Below are 27,523 nucleotides of genomic sequence, written 5' to 3' on the forward strand. Positions count from 1 at the left end.
TTGAACTTAAGGAAAATCGTTTTGGTAGCTGTGTGGAGCATCCATGGACTGGAGGAGTGAGAGATTTTTAGCAGGAAGACCAAGGCGATAAGTCCCAGAACTAAAGTGGTGGCTGTGTGAACAAAGTAAAGGCGTAAGATGAAAGAGATTTTATGGATTTATAAACAAAATCTTGATTTGTCAAGTGACTAAATACACAGGGTAAGAAAGCATGAGGAGTCCATAGTAATACCAAATTATGAAACTGGGAGACTGGAAGAATAGTGGTAACTTCAACAGTGACAGGAAATTTTGGAAGAGGGATGGATGGTGAGGTAATAAGCTTTGTTTCGGCTGTGCTGAGTTTGAGATGTTTATGAGACATCCAGTCTAAAATTTCCAATAGGTAGTAGGCGGTATGGAATAGAACTCGAAAGAGAAACTAGGTTTGAGTATATAGATCTGGGAGTCATCTGTGTAGACATAATAATTAAATCTGTGGGAACTTATGAGGTCACTGAGAGAGAGAGAGAGATTAGAAGAGACTATGTATGGCCCAAGACAGAGCTTTGGTGAATACCAATAGCTAGGGGATAGCAATATGGATAATAAGCTACTAAAGTAGACTGAGGTAAGAAGAGGGACAGTAGAGAATTGTGTCAAGAAATAACAAAGAAGAAAGTGCATCCCAAAGGGGATATTGGTCAATAGTGTCAAATGTAGCACAGAGGTCCAGAAAGATGAGGACTTAGAAGAAAAGACTATCAGATTTTTGGAATTGGATTCCCCTTCACAGGAAGACTTCAAAGGAAGGCTAGATGACGACCTATTGAGCATGTGGTAGAAGGATATTCTTGTTAAGATATGGGTTGAACTAGATGGCCTCTGAGGTATCTTCCAACTCTGAGATTCTGTGATTCTGAACTGAATTTCTGAAATGGGAATGAATATGTTCTACCTAGAGAAGGGTAATATAGGGCAGGAGAGCAGAGAACAGCAAGGATACTAGTCAGAATGGAGTAGAGAATTACTGATGGAGAATAGTAGTAGATAAATTGTATAGGTAAGGTAGAAGCAGATTATGAATGTCCAGAATGCTAAATTCAAGAGCTGGGACTGGAACTCAAGAGATAATAAGAAACAATTGTGTTTATTTAGCAAAAGAAAGACAATGGAAGTATCATTTTAAAAAATATGTAGTTATAGTCAAGACAGACTGCAAAGGGAAGAAAACTAAGGCAGAAAGACAAGATAAGAGAGCACTATAGTAGTCCAAGGACAAGATGATGAGGGCCTCAGTGAGGATGGCAGCAGTAAAATGAAGAAGAAAAACAAATCTGAAAGATTGTGAAGAAAGAATTATTTTGGTATTTTGAAAGACCCAGGCTGCCATTGGCACAGGGACCACTTCCATAGATCCTAACCTTCCACACCTTGATAGCTCATCTTAATGAGCTGCTGTGACTAATGAACCTCACCACCTAGCGGTCAGTCTTAGGCAACAATCAATTAGTCGGTCAACAAGTATTTCTTAAGTTCTTACTATTGCAAAACACTACAGAAGGCACTGGTGATACTCCCTGGGCCATATGACTGTTCAAGGAGGACTAGCACCCGTGGGGTGAGGTCTCACCAGGCCCTTTTCAGGGCTGCTCATCTACCTTTGGTGCCCACCTGTTACCTAACTCTCATCTTTGATTCCAGCAGTCACAGTCTGGTAAACTGTCTCAACAGACTGACTGAACCAGGCTGAGGGTAACTGAAGCATCGGTGAGTTACGGGGCTATCTGCCCCAAGCACGTGAAGATTTCCCCCGTGGAATGGGCAAATGAGAACAATTTGTTCCAACAGCCATGAAGGCAGCTGAAGAGGTGTTGTGGGGTGCTTAGAGCTTGGTCAGACATTGAAGATGCCAAAATTATCCACTACATCCCAGGCTATCACCAGTCATCCTGACTTTTGTCTTGCCGCTCAAAGACTTTGATGACTCTGGAAGAGAGAGTGAGGCTGACAACTTTGTGCAACTCTTGACTCACTTAAATCCAATTCATGCATGAGTCAGGCCATTGCCCTGTGATGTCATTGGTCCTCTTCAGAAAACAAACAAACAGAGAACAAATAATAATGATACTTCTGGAAACCTAAGATTTTAGGTCAAATAAATTGCTGCACTTTAGTCGAAGGATTTGAAGTCAGAGAACTGGGGTTCAGAGTCATTTGCTGGTTGGAGGGCTTTGGATGGGTTGTTTCCCCTCCCAGGCTTCAGTTTCCTCATTTATAAAAAGATTATTAGAGTACACAAGCTCAAAGGGTCTAAATCTATGAATTTATGTCGGAACTAAAAGATGATGTGCATGTTAATTCGCTGATTGTGGAGCTGTGAATGTGCTCTGAAGCAATGACGTAGCAGTTTAGGTGTTTGTTGGAGCGTCCTTCATGTCTCAACACACACTCTGTGTGTGTGTGTGTGTGTGTGTGTGTGCATACATATGTGTGTGTATACACACACACATATACACAAATACATATAGATATATTTAACTAAAAACAAATATAAGAAATGCAAAGATCTTGCAGTAACAATTATCAAGAGTTTTTGTACCAGACTTTTTTTTTTTGATAGAAAAGCAAATCAGCAGAATAGACCTTAAGCTGAAATGAAGAGTAAATTCTTTACACAATTATTTCATCAGATTCATTTCCTCTCAGACAGCTAGAAGGGGTCAGGGAACTGAGCCCAAAGTACTGCAGGGGGCTTGTCTTATCTGATAAAGGACTCGCTTTCCCATAATCCCCTGGGCCCAAGGGGCAGGCACTGATTGGAGGAGAGAAAAGACTCACTTTCCCATGATGCCATGGGATCCAGGCTCAGGCTCTGATTGGAGGACAGCAGAAACAGTTGGGAGTGGGGAGGCGGGGCCAGATGCAGAGGGAAGAGGAGGGGCATCCAGGCACCTGGCAGTCTGTGTCTCTAGGAGTGGCCAAAGGGGTACAGTGGTGAGGTGGAAACAGGCCTGGCAAGTGAAGTCAGGGTGAGGAGCCTGAGAGGGAAGGTCAGGCAGGGCATGACCTGGTACAGGTGCTGTGTTCACTGCAGTTCTCCAACTCCACCCTTGCTATGGGGACTTAAGAGTTAAGTGTTGAGTTTTGTTCCTTGCAACTGGAGCAGAAGGTCAATCTCAAGTATATGCTCATCTGCTTTGTCATAAAGATTCTTTACAGTAAATGGGGGCAGGATAGGATGGAGGGAAATACAGTTAGACTTTCATAACATGACTATTATGGAAGTGTTTTGCATAACTACACTTGTATAACCTATATTGGGTTGCTTGCCTACTCAATGAGGGTGCGTGGGGAGGGAAGAAGGGAGAGAATTGGGAACTCAGTTTTAAAAACAAATGTTAAAAACTGTTTTTACATGCAACTGGGAAATAAGATACACAGGCAATAGGATATAGAAATCAATCTTGCCCTACAAGAAAGTAAGAGGGAAGGGGTAATCAAGAATGCATGCCATCTTGGGGTGGGAGGAGGGGAGTGTTGGGGAGAAAATTTGGAACTCCAAGTCTTGTGGAAATGAATGTTGAAAACTAAAAATAAATAAAATAATTAAGCTTTTAAAAAAGTAAAGATTCTTTATGCTAAAAAAGAGGAAAAAATAGCATTTCTATTTTTTCTTAAATAATGTGGTACCAAATACTCTTGATAATCACTTCTGCACTTTCACTTATTAGTAAAAAGGAGAAAAGAGAGATGGGAGAGTGGTTGGATAGGGTAGTAAAGTTACAGAAAAAACTCTGAGGGTTTTGTTTCTGAGGTTTTTTCTGGTTGGTTTCTATGACAGAGTATGTTAAGTATGTTTATAGGCAAAAAGGAAAAGGAGAGAACACACCAAAGCATCTCCTGTCATTCACCGCACCAGAGACTTTGTGGGTGAGATCCTCAGTTAAATGCTGATTCCCCATCCTATGGCTAGCAAACACTTCCTCTTCTTCTTATCCCTGGAATTCAGACTTGCAGGCTGCCCAGGTAAAAAGTCACCGCCACTATTTCCATTGCCTCTTCTCTCACCCCAGGCCATTTCAGGGCTGCCTTTCCTGCAGGGCCCCACCCAACCCCACTTTTTCCTTCCATTGTGCTCTTTGGAATCCGCATTCTACCACTAACAAATCTTCTTTTGTCTTAGATCTTTTCTTAGAATTGTAGAACCCAAAGTTGAACCTGGAAGGGAACTGAAAGGCCAACCTCATTTTACAGATGAGGAAACTGAGAAAGTTAAGTGACTTGCCCAGGATCACATAGCTAGTCAGTATCTGAGGAAGGATTCGAACCCAAGTTTTCTTGACTCTAGGCCTAGTGTTCTAACCTCCTGACCTCTTGTACTGTTTCTGTCATCTTACTCTTATAGAAATTGGGATTCCCCCAAAGACACCACAAGAGGTCAGGGAAATAGTTAACAAGTTAAGAAAAGGCCATGGAAGTGTTCAGAGAGAGCTGTCCACTACTGAATAAGAGACCCTAGAGTGAAGAGAAGGGGAGATGTCTATTCTCAAGCAGAGAGTAGGCCAAGGAGGTATCCAAAGCCTGTACAGGAGCCAGTGATCAGTCCTTAATCAGATGGGAAGGCAATAAAACTATTGAGAGGACTAGGAGGATTGATTCAGGTAAAGAGTAACGGCATGATCCATTAATTACGCATGAGAGACCCAGAGGACTCATTCCTAGGAAAAAAACATGATCCATCATACTTTTAAAAACATAGCTACTTTACTTAGGAGTCCAACATCTTTTAGCTATATCAGTCAGCCAAAACATAACATCTTAGCACAACTTGGGCCAATTGTTTTCAAACCTCCAGGTTCAACCCTATGTGTGTTCCTCACTGTGCATAACCAAATCCAACATGAGAGACAAAAAGAGAGAAAGTCATAAGAAGTGACAAGAGCTTTTGTCATTTTTGTGTTATGATTACTTGTACAAAAACCCCAAAATGACAAGGTCAAATATAAGCCAACTAAAACAACTTAAATTCTTACCATTGAGCCAAGGAGGACAATAGCTTGTTCTCCAGTTAACACACACACACGTAACGTAAGTGCAGAGAAATTTGTGAAATGGTTGACAGAATATCTAATTATTACTTCTGATTATTACTGAACATGCTTAGAATACTTTTCTTAAATGCTAAAAATGTAAAGTAAAAAATGGCTGATTCTTTCCCAATATTTAAAAGTTTCCAAGTAACCACTTTTAAGTTCCTTGAAATGAAACAAGAACAAAATGTATTCCAGTGGGGAGAAAATGGCTTTCTACAATTTATGGCTTAAATCCTACTGGATAGATTTTCTTAAAGTGTCTATCACCTTTAGCCTACTACAAAGGGTAGACATTTTCACTCCAACAAGGAATATTTTGAGAACCATAAAGTGATATTTAAAGGGCTGTAATGACAGAAACCATTTTGACTAAAGCTTATGTTTTAAATATTTATTGTAGCAATCATAGTTCACTTAATTCAAGTTCACTGAGGACAGTGGGAGAAAGGAGAAAGGGAAAAACATACAAGGGAAGAATATGAGGAGAATATAAGTAGGAGTCATAAAACAGATCAGATCCATTACTTTGATTTCTTCAAATTAAACCAATTCTCCACATTTTCCCATTAACAAAAGTGCAGAAGCTGTCTGACTATGTAAATAGGAGGAAAAAGCTACAGTACTTACTTTTCTTGGAAGTACCTGGATAAGGTTTCCAGCTATGTCTAGTATTTTTAAATTGCTCATTGAGCAAAGCACCTGAGTGACAAATAAAAAGAGATAAATAAAATTTTAGAAAATCTATGAGAATTTAAATATAGAGACCTAATTTTTAGGTCAAACTTAATAAAGAATATGACTAGTCAAACTAGTAAATAAAAATCATTACAAAGAAAACAAATGATTGCTTCAAAATATTTTTTCCATTGATGTGTCCCATGACCCGCTGAAGAGCTGATGATTCCATGATTTCCCTATTGGAAATGCATCTCATTGGAAGCCTCTGCACCTTCTCCAGCAATACCCAATATCCAATAGAGATCATCTTTGCTGGACAGGACACAGATATACTGAAAATTGTGTCCACCAACAGGCAGGAGAGAAAGGACATCGGGAGGTTGGAAAGAAGCTTGGATTTTTTTCTGGCAAATCTTCTTTTAAACGGGGAAGAGCATTTCTTAAACATCTACTATGTGCCAGTCACTGTGCTAAGTGCTTTTACAAATATTGTATCATTTGATCTTCATAACAATCCTGCAATGTAAGTGCTATTATTATCCACATTTTACAGCTGAAGAAACTGAGGCAAACAGAGGTTAAGTGACTTGCCCAGGGTCATAAAACTATTAAGTGTCTTGAGAACAATTCTCAAGGATATGAAACTGATTAATCATATGGGGGAGACAAGGAGATTAAGAACTTAGGACTCCTGACTTCCTCAGATAGGCTATGAGTGACCAGGAAACTATGTTATACCATTTTGCAGTGGTTAGGGCAGTGAGGCACAATTAGGGAAACCATGGATAATAGAGAATCTCAATATTAGTGTCTAAGAAGGTCAAATGAACTGTTCTAGTGGCTCGGAGAGAATGTGCCATGTTGGTATTTCTAACAGATATATGTACATTAAATGCAGATTGCCTGCACTCTTCATAAGAAGAAAAGGTAAAAGGGCTCAAGCATTACTTCTCTGCTTTTCACTTTATCAGGACAAATGAAATATTCCCCAGAAGGACGAAGAAAAAGACCCAGAAGAAAAACAAAGAAGAAATAAGACTCTAAATAAATAGGTGGGAATCCAAGCCAGAGGCCTGAAGGTCATGAAGTTTTTTTTTTAAAGGAGGTAGAAGTTTAAGTTTAAGATTCTTCCAAAAGAAGATGGATCTGGATCTTATGAGGAACAAAAAGCTTCTGCACTAAGGAAAATAATTATTCACAGATAAAAGGACCAAGAATCAGGGAACCTACTACTTACTGGTAGAGGAAAGATGATTCATGATAATAGAAAGATCCCTACCAAGAAGCAGAGAAGCAGAAAAGTCAACCAAAAACAAATCAACTGAAGTGTCCTATCTTTCCAGAGTACACATTTGGGATGTTACAGAGAGGCTCTTGAAAACTGTTCCACCTGAAAAATATTTCTAACAAAGGACAAGATAACTATTTCACAAAATCAGATCTCTCAGAGTTGGAAGGGACCTTTTAGATCAACTAGTCCAATTTGGAACAGAAGTGCCCCTTCAGTATCCCCTAAAACAGGGAAGCTAGGTGGCATGATGGATAGAGCACCAGGCCTGGAGTCAGGAAGAGTGAGTTCAAATGCAACCCTAGACACTTATTAGCCATGGGACTCTGCACAAGTCACTTAACTTTGTTATCCTCAGTTTGATCAGCTGTAAAATGAGGTGGAAAAGGCCATGGCACACCACACCAGTATCTTTGCCAAGAAAACCTCAAATGGAGTCATGAAGAGCTGAACATGACTGAAACAACTGAACAACCACCACCTAAAACATGTTAAGCCATTACTTGAAGATTTCCAGTAGGAGGAAGTCAAGTCAACAAGCATTTATTAAGCACATATATTTATTCATTTTATATTTATATAGTACATATTTACATATGTTGTTGTTGTGCTCCCCATTAGAAAGTAGGTGTCTTGAAAGTAGTGATAGTTTAATTCTTCGTATTTGTATCCCCTCTGGTTAGCACAGTCCGTAGCACACAGTATATAATTAATAGATACTTGATAATTATTTGGATCCATCATTCTTGACTTGGGAGATCCTTTTGGATCCTGACTCAGTCGTGCAAGAGTTTAGCCATTCCTCACAGCTTTTCACTATCTACAAATCTTTACTGGTTCAATGCTTTAATGCAAGCCATCTACAGCATTGATAAAAATATTGAATACCATAAGTCCAAACACAGATCCCTTGAATCAAGTTCTCTCAATAGAGAACTCTCTTCAGGTCAACATCAATCTCCTAATTGTTTCTATGGGTTCAAACATCCAATTATTTCCAAGTCCCTCTAGCTTGACTCTCACATCTTTTCATTTTGTCCATAAGGATTCTATGAAAAATGTTGTCAAATAACTTGTTGAAATTAAGGTATTCTAAGTCTATAGAATTGCCTTGAAGTATCAATCTAGTAAATCAACAAATTTATATAGTTTCATGTCATCTATTCTGGCTCTGTTCAATAACACATTCCATCATTTTTTCTAGGTATTGACTGGTCTAAAATTTGAACTATCTACCCTCTTATCTTTTTTGGAAAATCTTTCCCATAAGATTTCATCAATCATAAATAGTGTGTCAGTAAGTACATGCACCAATTCTTGCAGCACCCTGGAAAGTACTGTGTCTGAGCCTGGTGACTTGAATACAGTGAGAGCAACTAGACACTCTCTAAGCATCTGATTTATATTAGTTTTCAATTTCTTTTTAACCATTTTTGTTCCTTCCTCCCTAGATGAAGAATATTCTCCTTGGTAGAAAAAGCAGAAACAAATATGAGTTGAATAATTCTTCCTTCTATCATTCATTACTATCATCTCATTCATTCCTAGCAACAGACCTGTCTCTTCTTTCATCTTCCTTTTTGTCCCAACTTTTCCTTAAAAAATAAATAAAAACTATCTATAATCATATAAAAAGTTTTCTAAGTTACTATTGATTAGAGAAATGCAAATCAAAACAACTCTGAGGTACCACATCATACCTATCAAATTGACTAATATGACAAAACAGGAAAATGATAAATGCTGGAGAAGATGTAGGGAAATTGCATTGTTGGTGGAGTTGTGAACTGATCCAACCATTCTGGAGAGCAGTTTGGAACTATGCCCAAAGGGCTATAAAAATTACATACCCTTTGACCCAGCAATACCACTTCTAGGGCTGTATCCCAAAGAGATCATATAAATGGGAAAAGGACTCACATGTACAAAAATATTCATAGCAGCTCTTTTTGTGGTGGCAAAGAATTGGAAATTAAGGAAATGCCCATCAGTTGGGGAATGGCTGAACAAGTTGTGGTATATGAATGTAATGGAATACTATTGTACTATAAGAAATGATAAGCAAGCAGACTTCAGAAAAACCTGGAAAGACCTGAATGAACTGATGCTGAGTGAAGTGAGCAGAACCAGGAGAACACTGTACACAATAACAGCCACAGTGTGCAATGACTAACTTTGATAGACTTATCTCTTCTTAGCAATTCAAGAATCCAAGACAAGTTCAAAGGACTCATGATGGAAAATACTGTTCACATCCAGAAAAAGAACTATGGAGTCTGAATGCAGATTGAAGCATATTATTTGTTCTTTCTTTTTCTGTTTGTTTCTTCTTTCTTGTGGTTTCTAATTCTTCTTTACAGCATGACTAATGTGAAAATAGGTTCAGTATGAATGTATATGTAAAGTCTATATCAAATTACATGCTGCCTTCGGGTGGGGGAGGAGAAAGGTGGGGAAAAAATTAGGAACTCAAAATCTTATGGAAGTGAATGTTGAAAACTAAAAATAAATAAATAATTAAATAAACCATGGCTTGTCCTTAGTGTTCATTGCTTGACTCAGCTCTGGCCTATAGTGCTTCTGACCTTTTTCAGGACCAAAATTCTTATTTGTTCACCTTCATTAATTGCAGAGGTAAAATAATAGTTGTCATGTCATAATCTCCAGATATCTGTCAATGGTCAGAGAGGCTTTTAAAATCTTGACTTGTATCAATGATCATTCCTTACTTCAGAAGATAAAGAAAATGAGTATAGGTACTGGCATTAGGTGTACCTGCTTCTGACTGATAAGAAGAAACTGGTTGGCAAAGAGAGAAATAATGAGAACCTTAGGAGGCAGAGACTATGTTATCTCAGAGTCTTTAATATATAAGGAATGCATGACATACAGGCATCTATGTCAGATTTTAAGAAAGTTAATTTCAAAGGCTTTCGAAGTAGGATCTGTAGTAACCCATGGCTTGATTTTCAAAAAGGGAAATCAGTTCAATAGCATTCAAGAACAAAATTTTGGCAATGTGTTCATAAATAAGTCAGATGAGGAAGAAAAGGAAAAGTGTGTGAGAAAGTCATTCAAGGATTCAGATTTTAAAAGGATAGACACAAGAGATGGAAGCTAGGGCAGGTAACTGACAGTGAATAAGAAACTGGGAAGCTCCCTAAAAGCAAGGTCAACGAAGCTAAAGCAAAATATAACCTGAGGCTTACAAAAATGCTTTTAAAAAGTGATTTAATAGGTAGGCAACAAGAAGAAAGTCAATGAAGGGATAGGTCCTCGGATTATGGTGAATGAGTAGATAACAAATGAGAAAGGAGGCAGAACCACTCAGTTCATATTTTTCTCATTCTCTCTACCAAGGTGAATGATCTCAAGATTTGAAAAGATTTTTTTAATGTCGAATATGTAAAGCAGAATTAAAGAGCTTTAATAAGATTGTTAAAAATAACTAGGTCATTAACTTTAGATACTAGCTATAAAATGAAAATTACTTGCCAATTGACAAGGACATCCTAAAATATTATAGTAATATTACAGATAAAAGGCCTCCTGCTCTAATAATTTTTACTATTGTTTGTATCTCTGCTATTGTAATTTGAAACACCTTTATCTCATCCTGTAGTCCTTGAGATTCTGTGTCATGATCTAACATCTCAAATATACCTTTGGCTTGTATTTTCCTTTCTGCTAAATACTCTGTTCTTTCATTTCAACTATAATGCAAAGTGTATAGTTGTACACAATTGCTTAGAATTCTCTGATAAGTAAATAAACCCTGAGACTTCCCTTGTTAAGTATATTCTTAGCTAGTAAGGGAAATTTCATTCCAGTCCACAGTCCTCCTAGCAATTGCTTGATAAATTGTCGAATCTGTTTTTCTAATAGATCTGATTCCCAAACAATATAAAATGACTTAGTTTACTGGTTTTGATTATGGCAAATTGGAAGTATCAGGGACCTAGAGACAAGCAAATGCTCTACCTTTTTTTTTAAATGGGAAGAGAGCAGATAATTCAAACTCTAGACTACAGAGCTTGAAATCAATTCCAGGAAAAAATTCTAGGGCTGATTATTAAAGGATTCATTTGTGAAAAATTAAGAGAAAAAAAAAGGAGTTGATTGCTAAGAAATAATGTAGGTTTATCAAAAATAAGTCATGCCAAACTAACCTCATTTCTCCTTTTCACATGCTATTAGACTGGAAAATCAGGTGAATGGCCATATTTGTGCCATACTTGCTTGAAGAAAGAGCCACAAGAGCTCTGTCTTTTTTTTGATAACTATCTTGACCATAGAGCTAAATGCTGTGCCAAACTGCCTATTTGCCCCTCTGGTTCACTGCTCTGAGGGCTCTCTTACTGGAGTTTCCTCAGCAATGCTTAATCTATTTAAAGTGGGCTTTTCATCTTTTCTGGGATTAGGATGATATAACCTACTTAGCTATTTTTGATAGGTAATTAGTGCAATCCTCCTTTGCCCCAATGCCAACAAAAGCAAATAGAGGCTAATCCACAGATACCTAATGATCTAATTAAACCTATCCAGTTTGTTTCTCCTTGCCTCTAATCTTCAAATATCTTCTGTAATTCCTTGGCCACTAAGCTCAATGTCACCACTGGGAAATTAGGGGAAAGAAAAGAAAAACCTAAAAGTATTTGACACACACAGCAAACACAAGACACAAAAATGTACAAGGATATAAAAGCAAACAAAATCCAATCTAAAACTAAAATTCCAAATATCCATTCCAAGTTTATTTTTCCTTGCTGTTGCTCTCTATTTGCCGGTATTTCCCTGGCATCTAGGCTCTCTGTCCTAACTAGGGGGAAGGTGGAGAATCCCCATTAACTCCAGGATCAAATATAGCATCCTCTGTTGACACTAAAGCCCATCATAACATGACTCCTTTGTGTCTTTCCAATTTTATTGAACTTCACTCCTCTCTATGTACTCCATGATCCAGGGACATTGGACTTCTTGCTCTTCGTCTCTCATGTCAATCTATTTCCCAAATGGCTGTCCTCCATATCTGGAATGCTATCCCTCCTTGATCCTTCCTCCTGGTTTCCCAGGCTTTCCTCAAGACAGCTCAAGTCCCCTCCCTCATTGCTAGTGCTTTTCCTATGAAATTATTTATCTTTTGTGTGTGTAAAAATATATTTCTATATATCTACATATGTGTGAGTGCATATATATAGATATATAGATATAGATCTCTACATAGTGAGAAATAAATAGGTAGATAATAGATTATATGTACATAGGTATTTCTTTGTTCTCTCTTCTATTAGAATGTGAGCTTCTTAAGGACAGAGACCATGCTTTTGCCTTTCTTTGCATCACCAATACTTAGCATAATACCTGGCATATAGTAAGCACTTAATTAATGCTTGTTGAATGACTGACTAACTTAGTGTTTTAAAAGTTACAAAGTACCTTTCTCACAACGCTGTGAGTTGAATAATACAAGTACTAATAATAATACAAGTAATCATCATATTACAGCTTAGGAACATCAGAAAGGTTGTGAAATAATCATAATTGAACCTTTGTATAATTCTTTAAGAAATTATCAACTCAATGAATAAAAAACCCTTACATTTGTGTAAGATTTTTGAATCCCTTGGCTGTCATCTTTGTCCCTCAACACTAGCATTGCAATGGAGATATGCTGTCATTTGAATATCTTTGCTATTCATGCATGGTCTTTGGGATTTTTTAAGTGTCACATATGTTGAAAGATCATACTTTTAATGGGCCAGCTAGGTGGCACAATGAATAGAGTGCTGGGCCTGGAATCAGGAAGACCTAAGTTCGAATATGACTTCAGATATTTACTAGCTGTGTGAGTCACTTAATCTCTGACTCTGTTTTCTCATCTCTAAAATGGGCATAATAATAGCACCTACCTTTCAGGATTATTGTGAGCATTAAATGAGATAATATATATATATATATTAGCTATTAATCTTATATAGCCATGTACATACATATATGTGTACATATATGTCTCCCGACAGATATTGTTAAAATAAATTACAATAATGAATTTTCTAAAGAGAAACATGTAAAAGGATAACCAGTATATGTAAATTTAAGTACCTACCAAGTACCAGGCATTAGAAATAGACAAACAAAAATAAAGAAGTTCTTGTCCTCAAGGAGCTTACTACTAGCTTAATTACAAGGAGACAACATGCAACTAAAATACATATATAAACACATATGTATACATGCAAAATAGATACAAGGTGAATTTTTATATGGGGAGGGCACCAGCAGCTGGGGGAATCAGGAAATGCTTCATGTAAGAAGTATCACTTGGGCAAAGCTCTGACGGCTCAGGTGAACCTAAGAGGCAGAGATGAGGAAGAAACTCATTCTAGGCATGAGGAGCGGGCAGTGCAAACATATAAAGAGAGGAGATGGGAGTGAGGAACAGCAAGACAACCAATCTGGCTGGGCCACAGAGTGCAGGAAGGGAAGCAATACTTATTGTTTGGAAGGATGGGTGGGGCTCAGGTTGTGAAGAGATGATGGAGAAGCAGAGGCACATGGTCCCTGCACTTTAGGAACATCATTTGACTGACAGCTGTGGAGAGGATGATCAAAGAAGAGAGATTTCAAATAGAAGGACCAGTTAAGAGGCTAACACAATAATATAAAGAATAGGTGATGAGTGTCTGTACTCTCCTCTCTTCTGAACTCTCATGGTGGTGGTCTGTGAGAGGACTGATTAGATATGTGGGATGATGGAGAACAAGGAAATAAGAATAAAACCAAGTTTACAAACCTGGGTGACTTGTAGGATAGTGAAAAATGAAATAATAAACAGTTAAAGACATTTTAAAATATCTATCGTGTTTGTGGTCAATTAGTTGTCCAAATGCAATTTTTTTTCCTTTGTGGATTAGCTACCCAAATCTTTATACCTCAAATTATTTTCCCCTGCTTGGAGTAGCACAGCCTAGTGTAGAAATGTCAAACTTGCGGCATCGGGGAACCTCATTAAAATATAATTAGGAAATATTTCACAAAACATGTAAAAATACAATACAGCATATATAATATTAATTTGTGGGTTCCTAAATCAAGGAGACAGATAGGTGGCTCAATGGAGAGAACACTGGGTCAGCCTCAGACACTTACTAGCCCTGACATGGCAAACCACTTCAGTATCTTTGCCACAAAAATCCCAAGGACAGTTTTGGTGTGCGATATTTCACGAGGTCAAGAAGTCAGATGTGACTGAACAACAAAAAGTCAATATGGAGCCTTAAGGGGTCCATTTCTATTTGAGTTTGACGCCACTGGGGTAGTGGACAGAGATTTGGGCTCAGAGCTAGGAAAACCTGGCTTTAAATCTCACGTTTGACACATACCAACTATATGACCAGAGGAAAGTCATTTCACCACTCCAAGCTCTAGCTAGACCTGCAAAACTTGTAAACTTCTCCAGGTGCAGACGCGGTGGTCTAGAGACAGACTAAAGATGATTGGTTACCGAGGGGTCACGTGATAGGTTAGACTAGAGACAGCCAGGTGGGGGTTGGTTGCCACAGGTCAGGTGACAAGTTAGACTAGAGACTGATGATGGTTGGTTGCCATGGGTCACGTGACAAATAGGCGTATGTGCGGTGTCGCAACCCTATATTTTTCAAAATACGCAGGAAATTCTTTGACAAACTCTGCAGGTCTGCCCTACGCAGTTCTTGAAGATTATGAATTGCAGAGAAGATGCCAACCAGCATTGTTGAAGGAATTTCCTCACTTGGAAGTTCCTTACAGCAGCGAAAACCACAGGTCCAGCCCCTATCCTTATGCTAAACTTCTTGTTTGTTGTCTGATTCTTCCTATCCCTAGTTGATAATTGCCCAGGTATATCAGGCTAAATAGTGTAAGAAAGAATAAAGAGAAGGCTGTTGCGCCTCATCCCACCTAAGTTCTAGAATATACTCCCAAGCCAATATACATGGTGTTCCTAAAAGGTTTAGTGCAGATTTTAGCTTTAAGAACAGCAGAAAGTATCCATTCTACTAATTTCAAAAAAAAAACATTTAAAAGGTTATTTAAAATTTTCAAATATTGATATTTCTTATAACTAACATCTTGTCCTAGATATCACTGTAGTCAATTTTAAAACTATGGAAAAACTTTCATCATCTGCTCCTTAGAGACTGAAAGAAAAATGTGTAATTCTAGCCTTTAATATCATCCAAAGAATGAGGCTTTGATACATAGAAAATCCCACAATAAAAAAAAAATTAATGGAGATAGATCAGGTAACCATGGTGGCCAAACTAGAACACCCCCCCTACTGATCTACTGGTCTGAGAAAGTGTCATCTAGAAACTGTCACACATGCAATGCAATAATAACAGGGTGCCCCATCTTGGTAAAATTAAAATGCATAATTCAAAATTCACAAAACTAAATAATTGCAAAAGAAATTCAAATAAGCTTTCAAATCATATTTTTTGTAAGTGGTTAGCATCTATACATCCAAAATTATTAAAGCTTAAAACCATATTAATACTATTGGAGCACCATGTGTATGTATTATGTAGACATATATATGTGTATAATATTATTGGGATATATAATATTATTACAATATATTGGGATTGTCCTCAATATAAGTATCTTCCACTGGCAGAGTTGGTTGAGAATTGAGTATATGCACTATAATAAGAAATTAATATGCCAAAGGGGATAAGAAGACTTGCTTAGGATCATACAAGTAAATCATAGAGAGAATTCAGCATGTGGTCCACAAATCTAAAATAAATTTTGCTTAATAAAACTCATTTAAAACATCTAGGCTGTGAGATGCTACGGTTGTGACATGAAAATGTCTGGCTCAAATTTTTTGATTAAGAGAAAGACTGTGACAAGAAAAAAACTGGCCCAGGCTTCTTGCTGCCGCTGTGTTAAGAGGATGACATTTCCTCAGTGTCTATTTTGAGTTTCTAGACATTGTTCTTGTAAGTTCAAACATCCTAACGCCTGAGGATTCAAATAAGCCATAACTCCTACTTTGACCTGCTAGAAGGTGTTCTTATCTTCCCCCTTCTGTTACTTGTTTCAGACATATATTCCAGACATGTATTCCCTTATCTTCCTCTCTTGCTTTCTGTAAAATTCCATTTTTCTATGCTGTTTATGTATTCATAGTCTATGTATGGCTGGTAAAACTGATGCTCTGGGCTCTCTGACTTAGCGTTCCGAGTATAACATCACATTGTAGATACAGTGATAATCTCTGCATCTTTACTTCAGTGATTGGCCACAGTGCCTAATCATGGAACTTTGGATAAATTTCTATCACTCAGTGGACCTGGAGTCAGGAAAACCTAAGTTCATATCTAACATCAATCAATTACTACCTGTGTGATGCTGGGAAAAAAATCATTTTAATCTCTCAGTCTCGGTTTCCTCAGCTACAGAATAGGGATAATAATAGCACCTACCTCCTGGAGTTGTTATGAAGATAAAATTTGTAAAGTGCTTTGCAAACCTTAAAGGTTTATATATAAATGCTATCTATTATCACTAGAGCAGGTTAGAACTATTTGTCTAAAAAAAAAAAGAAATATTTGTCTAAGTTTCTACCTTACCAAAGGAGGAAAGCTTGGCTTTGATACTTTACTTACCATTGGGAACACGTAAATGAGGTTTCTTGCCAAGGACAGCTTTCTGAGATTCTCCATGGTTTTAAATTCTTTAGGGATGGAAACAAGTTGATTGTAGTTTAGTTGAATTTCAGAAAGAAAAGCCAGGGAACAAAGTTCCTTAGGAATATCAGTTAGCTGATTGTTGTTTAAACTCAAGCTTTTAAGTTTCTGTAATCTAAAAATTAAAGTACATGAATGAAATTTTGCACTGAATTCTTTTCTACTAATACCTCTTATAGGAAGTCATACACAGATTGGTTTGCTTTGCTTTTTTTTTTTTGATTAATCTTTCCCCATTATTAAGCAATTATTTTTTTTCTCCCTCCCACCTCCCCCCCCCAGGAAAAAAAAGACAAAGAAAAACCAATTTACAAATATTTACTTAGTTTCCGTTAGAAGGCACTTGCTTCATACCTTTTTTAAACCTATTAAATCAAATTTTCATACCTAGTAAATGTGCCTTACTCAGTTTATAGCAGGGATTCTTAACCTGAGATAAACTTGGGTCAGAAAAACTATACGTTTATTTCAGTATAACTAATTCTCTTTGTAATCTTATGCATTTTATTTATTTAAAAACACAATATTCTAACGAATCCATAGGCTTCACCAGACCATCGAAGTGACCCATGACACAAAAAGATGAAGAATTTCTGGTTTATAAGTTGAACAGTATTGCTTGAATGCAATGCTTTTAGACCTTTAATAAGTGGGTCTCTTTACTAAAGTCCTCTTCTGATGCCCCATTGAGGTATGTCAGTGCCCCTGGCATCTCAAAATTTATAAGTGCTTAATAAATGCTTATTCCTCAGCCTTCTTCCTGGTTCTGCTTCTGACTCCTCAGACTCAGCTGCCTTCTCACCCTGGAACACCCCCTCCACTTCTTGTGCCTTCTTCTCCCACTTGTGGTTTCTTCTCAGGGTTTCCTTTTGGGGAGGAGCCCAAGCCAGCCTTTCTTCATTTCTCTCTTCATTCCTCTCCTGAATCTGCTTCTAACTCTCCGCATATTACCACCATCTTACCCCTCCCTCATCAGGTACCTTCCTCTTCCTACCTCCTCCTACTTTTCAACGCCCTCGTCTGTTGTCTTCCCCTCATTAGAATGTATGCTCCTTGGGGGCAGGGACTGTCTTTCTTTTTGTTTGCCTTTGTATCCCTAGCCCTTAGCACAGTGTCTGGCACACAGTAAGCACTTAATAAATGTTTGTGGACTAACTGTTGAAGATTAAAAACATAAAATCAGAAACTCAGGATGCCATCATTATAATGCATAAATATATTGTTCAGGAAAAGAAGTAAAAAAGTATGTAAACTGAGTACAAACATTTTTATTAACATACTTTATTTCTGCATCGATGATGTTGATCTTAATTGTATCCAATGCCTTACATGTGACATTTGACCAAAATGTGATTATGTCCCCCCTCCAGGAAAAAAAGAACATAGTTGGAAAAAACAAAATATATTGACAAGCGGTGTAAGCAAGCTATCTGAATGGATTAAGTGTACTGTAGAATGTCCTGTGCTGTTTGGCTGTTCATATTTTCTTCTAGTCTCAAAAAAATCTGGTTGTTCTTACTTAGTAATACATCTGTTTCTATTCAGAAGGCAATAAAAAGAATCTCCAAAGTAAACCCCAAACAAGGCTCTCTCTCCATCTGTCAGTAAAAAAGTCCAAGAGGGAGCTTGGCCTTCAGAAAGAGGAATCTCTCAGCTGGTTTGGAGAAAGATGCTGTATTGGCAACCTGACTGGTACACATGTAAAATATAAGGAAAAGTCTTTTTTTAAAAAATGATAATAAAATGTGGAGTTTAAAAAATAATGCTCTGGTTCTTGAAACCTGTGTTTTAATATGTTAACTTTTTTTTAACAAACTCAATACTTTAAAGTGCTCATTTTTATGTGAGAGAAGTGCTAACATCATTACTTTATAGTAAACTAACATGAAACTACAGAGACTGAGCATGCATCAGTGGATTGGACACAATTAGCAATAGAACTGGGAATTTCAAAGGCCCAATTTTGTCGTTAGGCCATGAAGCCATGTTGTTTCTCATTTTTTCTGAATAATCTGTCTCACTTCTTCAGATCTTTGTATGTGTATATTACCCACAAGTATTAGTTGCAACAGAAAATCAAGGGGAGGAAAGTGAGGAGGGAGTAGGCAATTGTACTATAAACAAAACTACCTGCTTATTTCTGGAGGAATTGTTTTAAGCTTGTTGTTGTTCATATTCAAAATGTTCAAATTCTCTAAGCCATCTGTTGAAAAAAGAATGAACCTTTAGCAAATTAAGGGTAAACACAATTTATATTTTCTATAGGTTCAATGAAGTAACCATGTTTTTCTTTTATTTCCCTTTTTTCCTTCTCTTTTACAGAACAAATTGTAGTGAACTTCTTAAAGATAAGTCTCTCATTATCCGTTTTCTACCACCCTGGATAACAAAAAACCCAGTATATATCTGCTGTCTCACAAGTTATATAATTCTTCATAGCAAGTGGGTTCTCATTGAGCCTCATTGTTGAAATAACATGCAGAATTGCCTATAAGGTATTATGTCGTTGCTTTTCAGTTGATTCAGTCATGTCTGACTCTTTGTGACCTCATTTGGGGTTTTCTTGGCAAAGACACTAGAGTAGTTTGCCATTTCCTTCTCCAGTTCATTTTACAGGTGAGGAAACTAAGGCAAACAGGGTCAAGTGACTTGCCAAGGGTCACACAGCTAGTAAATTTCTGAGGTCATACTTGAACTCAGATCTTCCTGACTCCAGGCCCAGCACTCTATCCACTGCATCATCTAGGCATCTGGTATTACATAAAAATATTATATAGTTATTTTTAAAATATTAGAAGTATTCATTCAATAGACATGTTTAATCAGGGCTTGACTATGTTGAGTATTATTTACACTGAGAGCATGTCAGAGCAGATGATTCAAAATAATGAATAATGAAAAACAATTTGGTTTTGTTCTTTTGAACTTATACTTAAATAAGGGTATGCCTGATATTCCAGGAATTAACTTGTAACAGAATAATGAAGTCCTGCTATGAAAACCATCAGTGGAAGGGTAGAAGAACTTCATATTTGAAGTCACAGAACCTTGGGGGTTGAATTCTAGCTTTGTAATTTGTCTTTCCCCGATAGATTGTAAGCTCCTTGAAGATAGAGAATTTCTTTTTTTTCATATTTATGTCCTTAACATTAAGCACAGTTCCTGGCACATAGCAAGTACATAATAAATGTTTAATTATTGACTACCTATGTGACTTGGGGAAAGTCTGTTTATCATTTTGAGTCTTCAATTTTGTTGTCTATTAAATGAATGGACTTGACTACATGACTTCTAAGTTCTTTTCCAATTCTAAATCCTAATAGCCAAGAAGTTGCTAAGATGCCAAAGAGACAATACGGATTAATAGATAGCCACTAAACCCAGTCAAGAAGACCCGCATCTGAGTCCTGCCTCATCCATATGACCTGGAGCTATTTAATCTTGGCTTATAATTTCCCTCACCTCCAAAAATGGGAATAATAATAGAATCTATCTCACAGTGGAGGTTGTGATTGTCAAGTGCGTTGATGCATGTTGAGTGCTTTATAAAACTGAGTTCATTTCCCTTCATTTTGCTTCTGTTTGACTCTTCCCAAAAAGTCACTCTATTGAGCAAATAGACAGTTCCCTGAAAGGAACTTAAGTATTTGAGCTTCAGAGAGCTTTTCTGACCAGTAAGGTAAACAAAAAGAATTGGAGATGTCAATAAGTAAACTGGAAAACCATATTTGAGAGTTATACATTTAATTATGAATAGTCTGCCTTTGGATAACTAGGACTAAATAATTAGAACTTGGCTCATACAACATACTTAAAGCAATTTCCAAAGAACTTGAATGATTTAATGACTCTCAATCCCTAAATCTAGAAAACATAGAAATTGAAGATTCTTAGTGCCTTCAAACCAAAAAAATAACAAAATTAAAAGTCTAGCACTAGCTAAAACATTAGATATTTTGCAGAGTCCAACTGACTAATAGGTGCAGAAAATATAAGATTCCCCCATAACCATTGTTTATTGATTCAGGGCAGCTAGGTGGCATAGTGGATAGAGAACTGGGCTTGGAGTCAAGAAGCCTTTCATTTTTCTGAGTTCAAATCCAGCCTCAGATATCTACCAGTTTATTGACCCTAGGCAAGTCACTTAACATCTGTTTGTCTCAATTTCCTCATCTGTAAAAGAGATAATATAGCACCTACTTCCCAGGGTTGTTGTGAGAATCAAATAAGATAGTATTTGCAAAGTGCTGAGCACAGTGCCTGGCACATAGTAAACACTATAGGAATGTTATCTGTTTTTATTATCATTAAAAAAAGCATTTGACTCAGCTAAATAAAAGGATAATTCCTAGGTTCTCCTTGAAAATGGGATGGAAGATAGTCAGTAATCATAAATGTGGAAAAATATTTGTAGCAAGTTTCTCTGTTAAAGGCTTCATTTCTCAAATATATAGCTATCTATAGTCATATGAAAAAAATTCTCTAAATCACTGTTGATTAGAGAAATGAAATTAAAACAACACCTGTCGGATTGACTAATATGACAGAAAGGGAAAATGACAAGTGGGAAAACTGGGACACTAATGCATTGTTAATGGAGTTCTAAACTGATTCAACCATTCTGGAGAGCAATTTGGAACTATGCCAAAAAGGCTATAAAACTGTGCATATGCTTTGACCCAGTAATGTCACTGTTATGTCTATATTCCAAAGATGATATAAGAAAAGGACCTATATGTACAAAAATACTCATTTTGGTGGTGGCAAAGAATTGGAAATTGAGGGGTTACCTATCAATTAAAGAATGGCTGAACAAGTTGTGGTATATGATTATGATGGAATACTATTTTGCTATAAGAAATGATGAGCAACATGCTCTTAGAAAAACCTGGAAAGACTTACACAAACTGATGCAAAGTGAAGTGAGAAGAACCAGGAGAAGAAAGTACAGAGTAGCAGCAATATTGTACGATGACCAGCTGTGAATGACTTAGCTATTCTCAGCAATGCAATGATCTAAGACAATTCCAAAGCACTTATGATGAAAAATGCTAGAAACCTCCACAAAAAGAACTAATGTAGTCTGAATGCAGATCAAAGTAAATTTTTTTTAACTTTATTTTTCTTAGGGGTTTTTGGTTTTGTTTTTTAGTCTGTGTTTTATAACATGACTAATATGGAAATATGTTTTGCATGACTCCATATGTATAACCTATTTCACATTATTTATCTTCTCAATGAAGGAGGAAGGGAAGAAGGGAGAAAATTTAGAGCTCAAAAGTTTTTTTGAAATGAATGTTAATAGTTTTTGCATGTAATTGGGAAAATAAAATATTTTAAAATTAATAGAAAGCTAGAAGAATTAAAATGAAAAAAATACAATGTGTAATTAAAACAATTCCAGTTTGTCTTATTTAAACACATTTTTGATGTCAAGAAATGAGAGATGGATGGAAGAAAAAACACTTGATAACAAATGCAATTACTTCATACAGAAATTTAGTTAATAAAATCAATCGCTATAAGTAAAGAAACCAAAAGAGTTAAAGTGCTAAAAAGCACCTTAGTTGGCAAACACAACTTTACTTTTCACCTACAGAACTATGGCAATCAAGGGCAACAACAGGTTATGATATAAATTCTTCTTTAAAATCTTATGGAAAAGGATGGTGGAAGATTATATGCTGTATTATAAAATGGAGAAGATGGAGTAAAATAATCAATTTAAAGAAAAAGACCCAACTAAGCATATTCATCCTTAAGAATGAAAATGAAAGGAGATGAATAAAGAGAAATTTGGAAAGATCTATATGAACAGATGCAGAGTTAAGGAAGTAGAGTCAAGAAAACAATATACAAAATAACTATAACAATGTAAATGGAAAGAACAAAAAAGCAAATGTTACAAAATTACAATAAACAAACATTATTCAGAAGAAGAGATATGAGAAGATACTTAACCCGCTTTGCAGAAGTGGAAGATGCATTAGTGTTGCACATATTTTAAATTTTTTCCATGTGTTGATTTGTTATGCTGATTTTTTCCTATTTTTTATCTTTAAAATATTATTTGTTATACAGGATGGCTTTCTGGGAATAAGGATACTGGAGGAAAGCACATTGATGTAACAAAAAAATAGAAGACATCAATAAAAACTTTAAAAAACAACAAACATGAAAAAGATCAATAACTTTATAACAAATTCTTTTCACTCTCATGGACAATGTAGTACCACACTTAAACTGTAACATCACAGTTTGAGATGCACTTATAAAAAAAGCTCTATTGTGAAAAAAATAGAAAAAAAACAGCTGGACCACACCATATGCATGCAGAGAAGGTTCATGTTCAAGACAACACAATTGTGAGAGTGTTAAGGATCAGTTCTCAAAATATCTGAAGAAGGAGAAGATGCCAGAGGTATGGGAAAAACTCAAATCTTATTACTACAAAAATAAAGAGACTGAGAAAATACTCCTACATGCTTATTTTCTAAATAAATCTAAATAAAATTTTATGAGAATAAATAGTACATACTCATATTGAAAGTATCCTTGACATGTTTATTCAAAAGGAATAAGCTGTCTTTGGAAGGTAATAGTCTACATCTTTATGATCAGTTGACTGAAACATCCCACTATGTTTGTTATTTGTTAGTTAAAAATAAAATTTGATAAGATACCACCTTAAAGGATTTCCCAAAACAAGGTTTTTCCTCCCACCAACATATCAAAATTTTACAAGGTTCTCTAAATATATATGATACTGATAACCTTAATTGATAACTCTCTAGTTATTACTATCAGGCAAGACACAAAATGGGGAGATGTATCCTTGACAAATGTGTTCACCATTGTAATGGAGGAGATCTAGTATAGAACCCAATTTGAAGCAAATTTTCCTATAGTGAAGTCCTTGATGTGTTCTTATTTGCTGATAACAAATACAATGTTGATTGATTGAGTCCCAAACACTGCAGAGCATTCATAATCATTCAAAAGAGTTTGGTCTAACCATCCACATGAGAAAAAAAACCATTTAAATGCTCTCCAGACTACTATAAAAAGCTATCTGGAATATTTGTAAAGCTCATTAATCAATGTAGAAATAGATACACGTAAACACACTTATACATATACAGAGACATATATTACAAATGGAATTAAATAACAGAGTGATGGCTGGATTATTTGCAAAAGTTTTTGGAAAACTGCAAAGCTTTTAATGAAAAACTTCTCCTTAAAAAGGCCCAGTTTTCATATTACTATTCTACCAGATTATATGCCTTCAAATCATGGAATATGACCCTCCCCAAAGACTTGAAAATATGTATCACCTAGAGAGCAATAAAGAGGTGCTTGGTTGGTGTGATCATGCTGAAACATTACAAATAAGTTATGAAGCAGAACCAATTAAAATACATTCTTAAATACCTGAGCAAAAAAAAAAAGAGACTGGTGAGCAAGGGATAACTAATGGACAGCCTATTTATTCCATTCGTATCATCACAATGTCAAAAGAAAAAGTCCTCAGCATATTGGCTGGCCCATCTCTCATGAACTTATGAGAGGATATGTATGAGACACACAAGATAGTCAGGAATGTACAGGTTTCAATCTGCATTGTTGAAAGGAATATCCACATTTACAAGACTACAGATCCACTCCAGTATCTAAATTTGACTTAATAACACAAAATGCTATTTTAAAGGCTGTTCCTTAAAAAATTTATCTTCATATATATGTTAAAATAGTACAAGTCTCTGTGATAAATAAAACTGTAGAGATTATGTTATTCAGCATTCCACTGAATATGAACATCAAATGATGATGAATCTAGACAGGAAAACATACTTAAGATATTTGCTGATGTTATGAAGAATGTCCTACAAAGAGTTTAAATGTAGTACAGATTCCTATGGATAGGTTTCTAAATGTTCTTAATTGCATATGACATCCTACTAAATGATAAATGTAACAAGCCTACTAAGAGTTATACTCTATTAAGACTTGAGAAACTTATCATCAGCTATCTGTGAACACTCATAAAAGCTAAGATCAGAAATAAGTTTTTTTAAAAAAGCACAGAGAAAAATATATAATGTACAACTGAAATAACCTTGAATTGTTTGAATAATTGAAAATCAAAAAATGGAAATGAACAACATAAATTATATCAACAACTATATTAATTTTTACAAAAGTTTAACAATAAATCATTTGTTCCAACTAGGAGACTAAGAGAACTCAGAATGCAATTTAGTCATAAAGGATTTGAATCTCTTGCAAATGGAAAAAAGTGGCTGCCAAAGGCAACACCAAATTAGAATGTAAACTTTCAAAGTCAACACTGGATTAAAATGTAAATCTTTCACAGAAGGATGATGGGCAATTTTGAGATGATGCTTCTAAAAGACAGAGAAGCCAATGGTGAGCAAAATCAATTTAAAAATATCTTGCAAAGCTATCCAAGTTAAGCAAAAGCATCCCAAAGGCATTCAAGAATGAAAAAGCAACAACAGCTATAAATAGAAGAAAAATGGAAAAGATTTGCAAAAATCATTATAACAAGTTGTCCCTCCATCAATGCAGTAGAAGGACCACACTTGAACAATAACATCACAGTTTTAGGTATGTTTACGGAGGAGATAGAAATGGCAGTGAGGAGAACAGGAGGACAGGAAAAACAGACATATCAAACTAAGCATATATAGAAGAGAGGCAACACAATTGTGAGGTTGATGCTGCAGGCAACATTTGTCAGAGACTTGGTGGGGACTGATATACAAGAAATCTGAAGGAGAGAAAGATCCTGATGACAGAAAAAGAAATCAGTCCTTATTAATAATGATAACTGCCAACCTCTATATCAACTCTTCCATCTACACAAAATTTTTATAAGAATCAACTATACACAGATTGAGAGCATCCTTAATTAGAATATTAGAAAGGAACAAGCAGGCTTTCACAGGTGATATTCAATGACTCCTTACTGTTTGACAACTGAAAGATGTATAGAATACAAGATCTTATTGTGCTTATCACACCTTTATAGACTCTTAAATTCCTCCCTTACAGATTCTTTTACAATGAAGTATCTCCATATATATATCAAAATCCTTTATGATTTTTTGGAAACTATAACAACAGAAATTTCTGTTCAGTAACCCTCTGATAATAAACATCAGATCAACAATCACTCAAAGGAGTTTCCAGTCTGTCCTTCTACAAGGAAAAACCAAGTGGATAAAGAATATTAGTTGCCTAGATTTTAATATGGATTTGGATGGATACCCTGTAGTATCTACTATAGTGTCTATCGGTTTTTCTATCGGGGACATCATGATGTTGGAAAATAGTGGATGATGGGTGATGTCTTAACTTGCCCATAAATTGAATTTAAGTGAAGCAGAGTTGTGCAAAGTCATCAGCCTTACTCTCTCTTCCTGAATCATCAAAGTCCAAGTGACAGAACAAAAGTCAAGATGTCAATGGCTCAGGATCAAGTGGAGGATCTTAGCATCTTCAATGTCTGACCAAGCTCTAAATGCTCCACAGAACCTGCTTCAACTACCTTCATGGCCTTTAGAACAAGTTGTTTTCATCTGCTCATTCCACCAGGGGAAGTCTTCATATGCTTGGGGTAGATATCCCCCTAACTTAAATCAAAGATTAGAGATTCTGCAATGGAAATTTACTAATTGCTTGATATTGTTAGAAACAGGCATTCAGAAGCACACAACACAACAACAAAGAAGCCCCCCCCAAAATAAAAATAAAATATTCACAAAACTGAATGTATAAACATTTGAATAAAAAGATGAAAACTGAAAAAAATACAATGCCTTTAGTACTATTCTTAGATTTTAATGGTTAAACTAATATGTTTTTAAAAGTTTTTTCATATTGACTTACCAAATGATTTAGGTGAAAATGACTTTATTAAATTTCCAAATAAATGGAGGATTTCCAGGTTTTTAAGGTACATCAGCTCTTCTGGAACTTCTTCTAGTTTATTGTTTCCCAAATTTAGTTTTTTCAACTACAAACAGGTAGAGATTTTAGTGGACTCACATGGTATCTATCTTAGATTAAGAAAATAAGTAGACATGAATTAGCTTTGTTTAATATTATAGCTGAGAACTTCCATTTTCACCCTCTCTTAGGATTCTGAATTCTCTGTGGAAAAAAATAAGTATAAATTATCATTTCACATGCTTTTCAGATTATCTTCTTAGAAAAATTCATTTGAATTTCATTTTTTAAAACTTCATGTCAATTAAAATTTTATTTAATTCTTTAATTAGGAAATAAACTTTATTAAGATAAGGTAATAAACCAATAATTCCAAGGACATTTGAAAATAAATGATTCATAGCTCACTTGAGCTAGCCAAGCTTCTTATGATATAAGGATTCACAAATACAATACTATTAGAACCTCAAGCGGGAGATAGAAGTTATTATAATTAAGGAAATAAACCAGGGTCATTGAGATCTTCAGGATAGAGTGCACTCAAGTAAACTTCTGTGGACTACTTGTGTTACTTAAAAGGCAAATGTTTCTGTTTCAGTCCTTGGGTAAAACAACTCAACTTAACAGATATTTATTAAATGCTTATGTGCAAGCCACTCTGCTAACCCAGAAAATACAAATAATAATACAAAAGTCTCTATAATCAAGGAACTTAGAGTCTAGTAGACAAAATAAAGCTTGTAGAAATAGTACCCCAAAGGGGAAAATAAAAA

At 35.9% G+C, this 27,523-nt stretch overlaps 1 protein-coding gene across 1 annotated transcript in view; it reads right to left on the bottom strand.

Moving 5' to 3' along the window:
* LRRC69 (leucine rich repeat containing 69) overlaps nt 1-27,523 on the bottom strand; it is a 132,376-nt gene that overhangs the window by 80,918 nt on the left and 23,935 nt on the right. Inside the window, exons 2-5 of the mRNA XM_036741700.1 lie at nt 26,691-26,817; nt 18,906-18,978; nt 16,695-16,890; nt 5,703-5,774 (exon numbers count right to left, since the gene is read on the bottom strand). Of these exons, the coding sequence (XP_036597595.1) occupies nt 5,703-5,774; nt 16,695-16,890; nt 18,906-18,978; nt 26,691-26,817 (468 nt within the window). The remainder of the gene's footprint in view (nt 1-5,702; nt 5,775-16,694; nt 16,891-18,905; nt 18,979-26,690; nt 26,818-27,523) is intronic.

Source organism: Trichosurus vulpecula, chromosome 1 (assembly GCF_011100635.1).
Source record: "Trichosurus vulpecula isolate mTriVul1 chromosome 1, mTriVul1.pri, whole genome shotgun sequence".
Taxonomy (NCBI): domain Eukaryota; kingdom Metazoa; phylum Chordata; class Mammalia; order Diprotodontia; family Phalangeridae; genus Trichosurus; species Trichosurus vulpecula.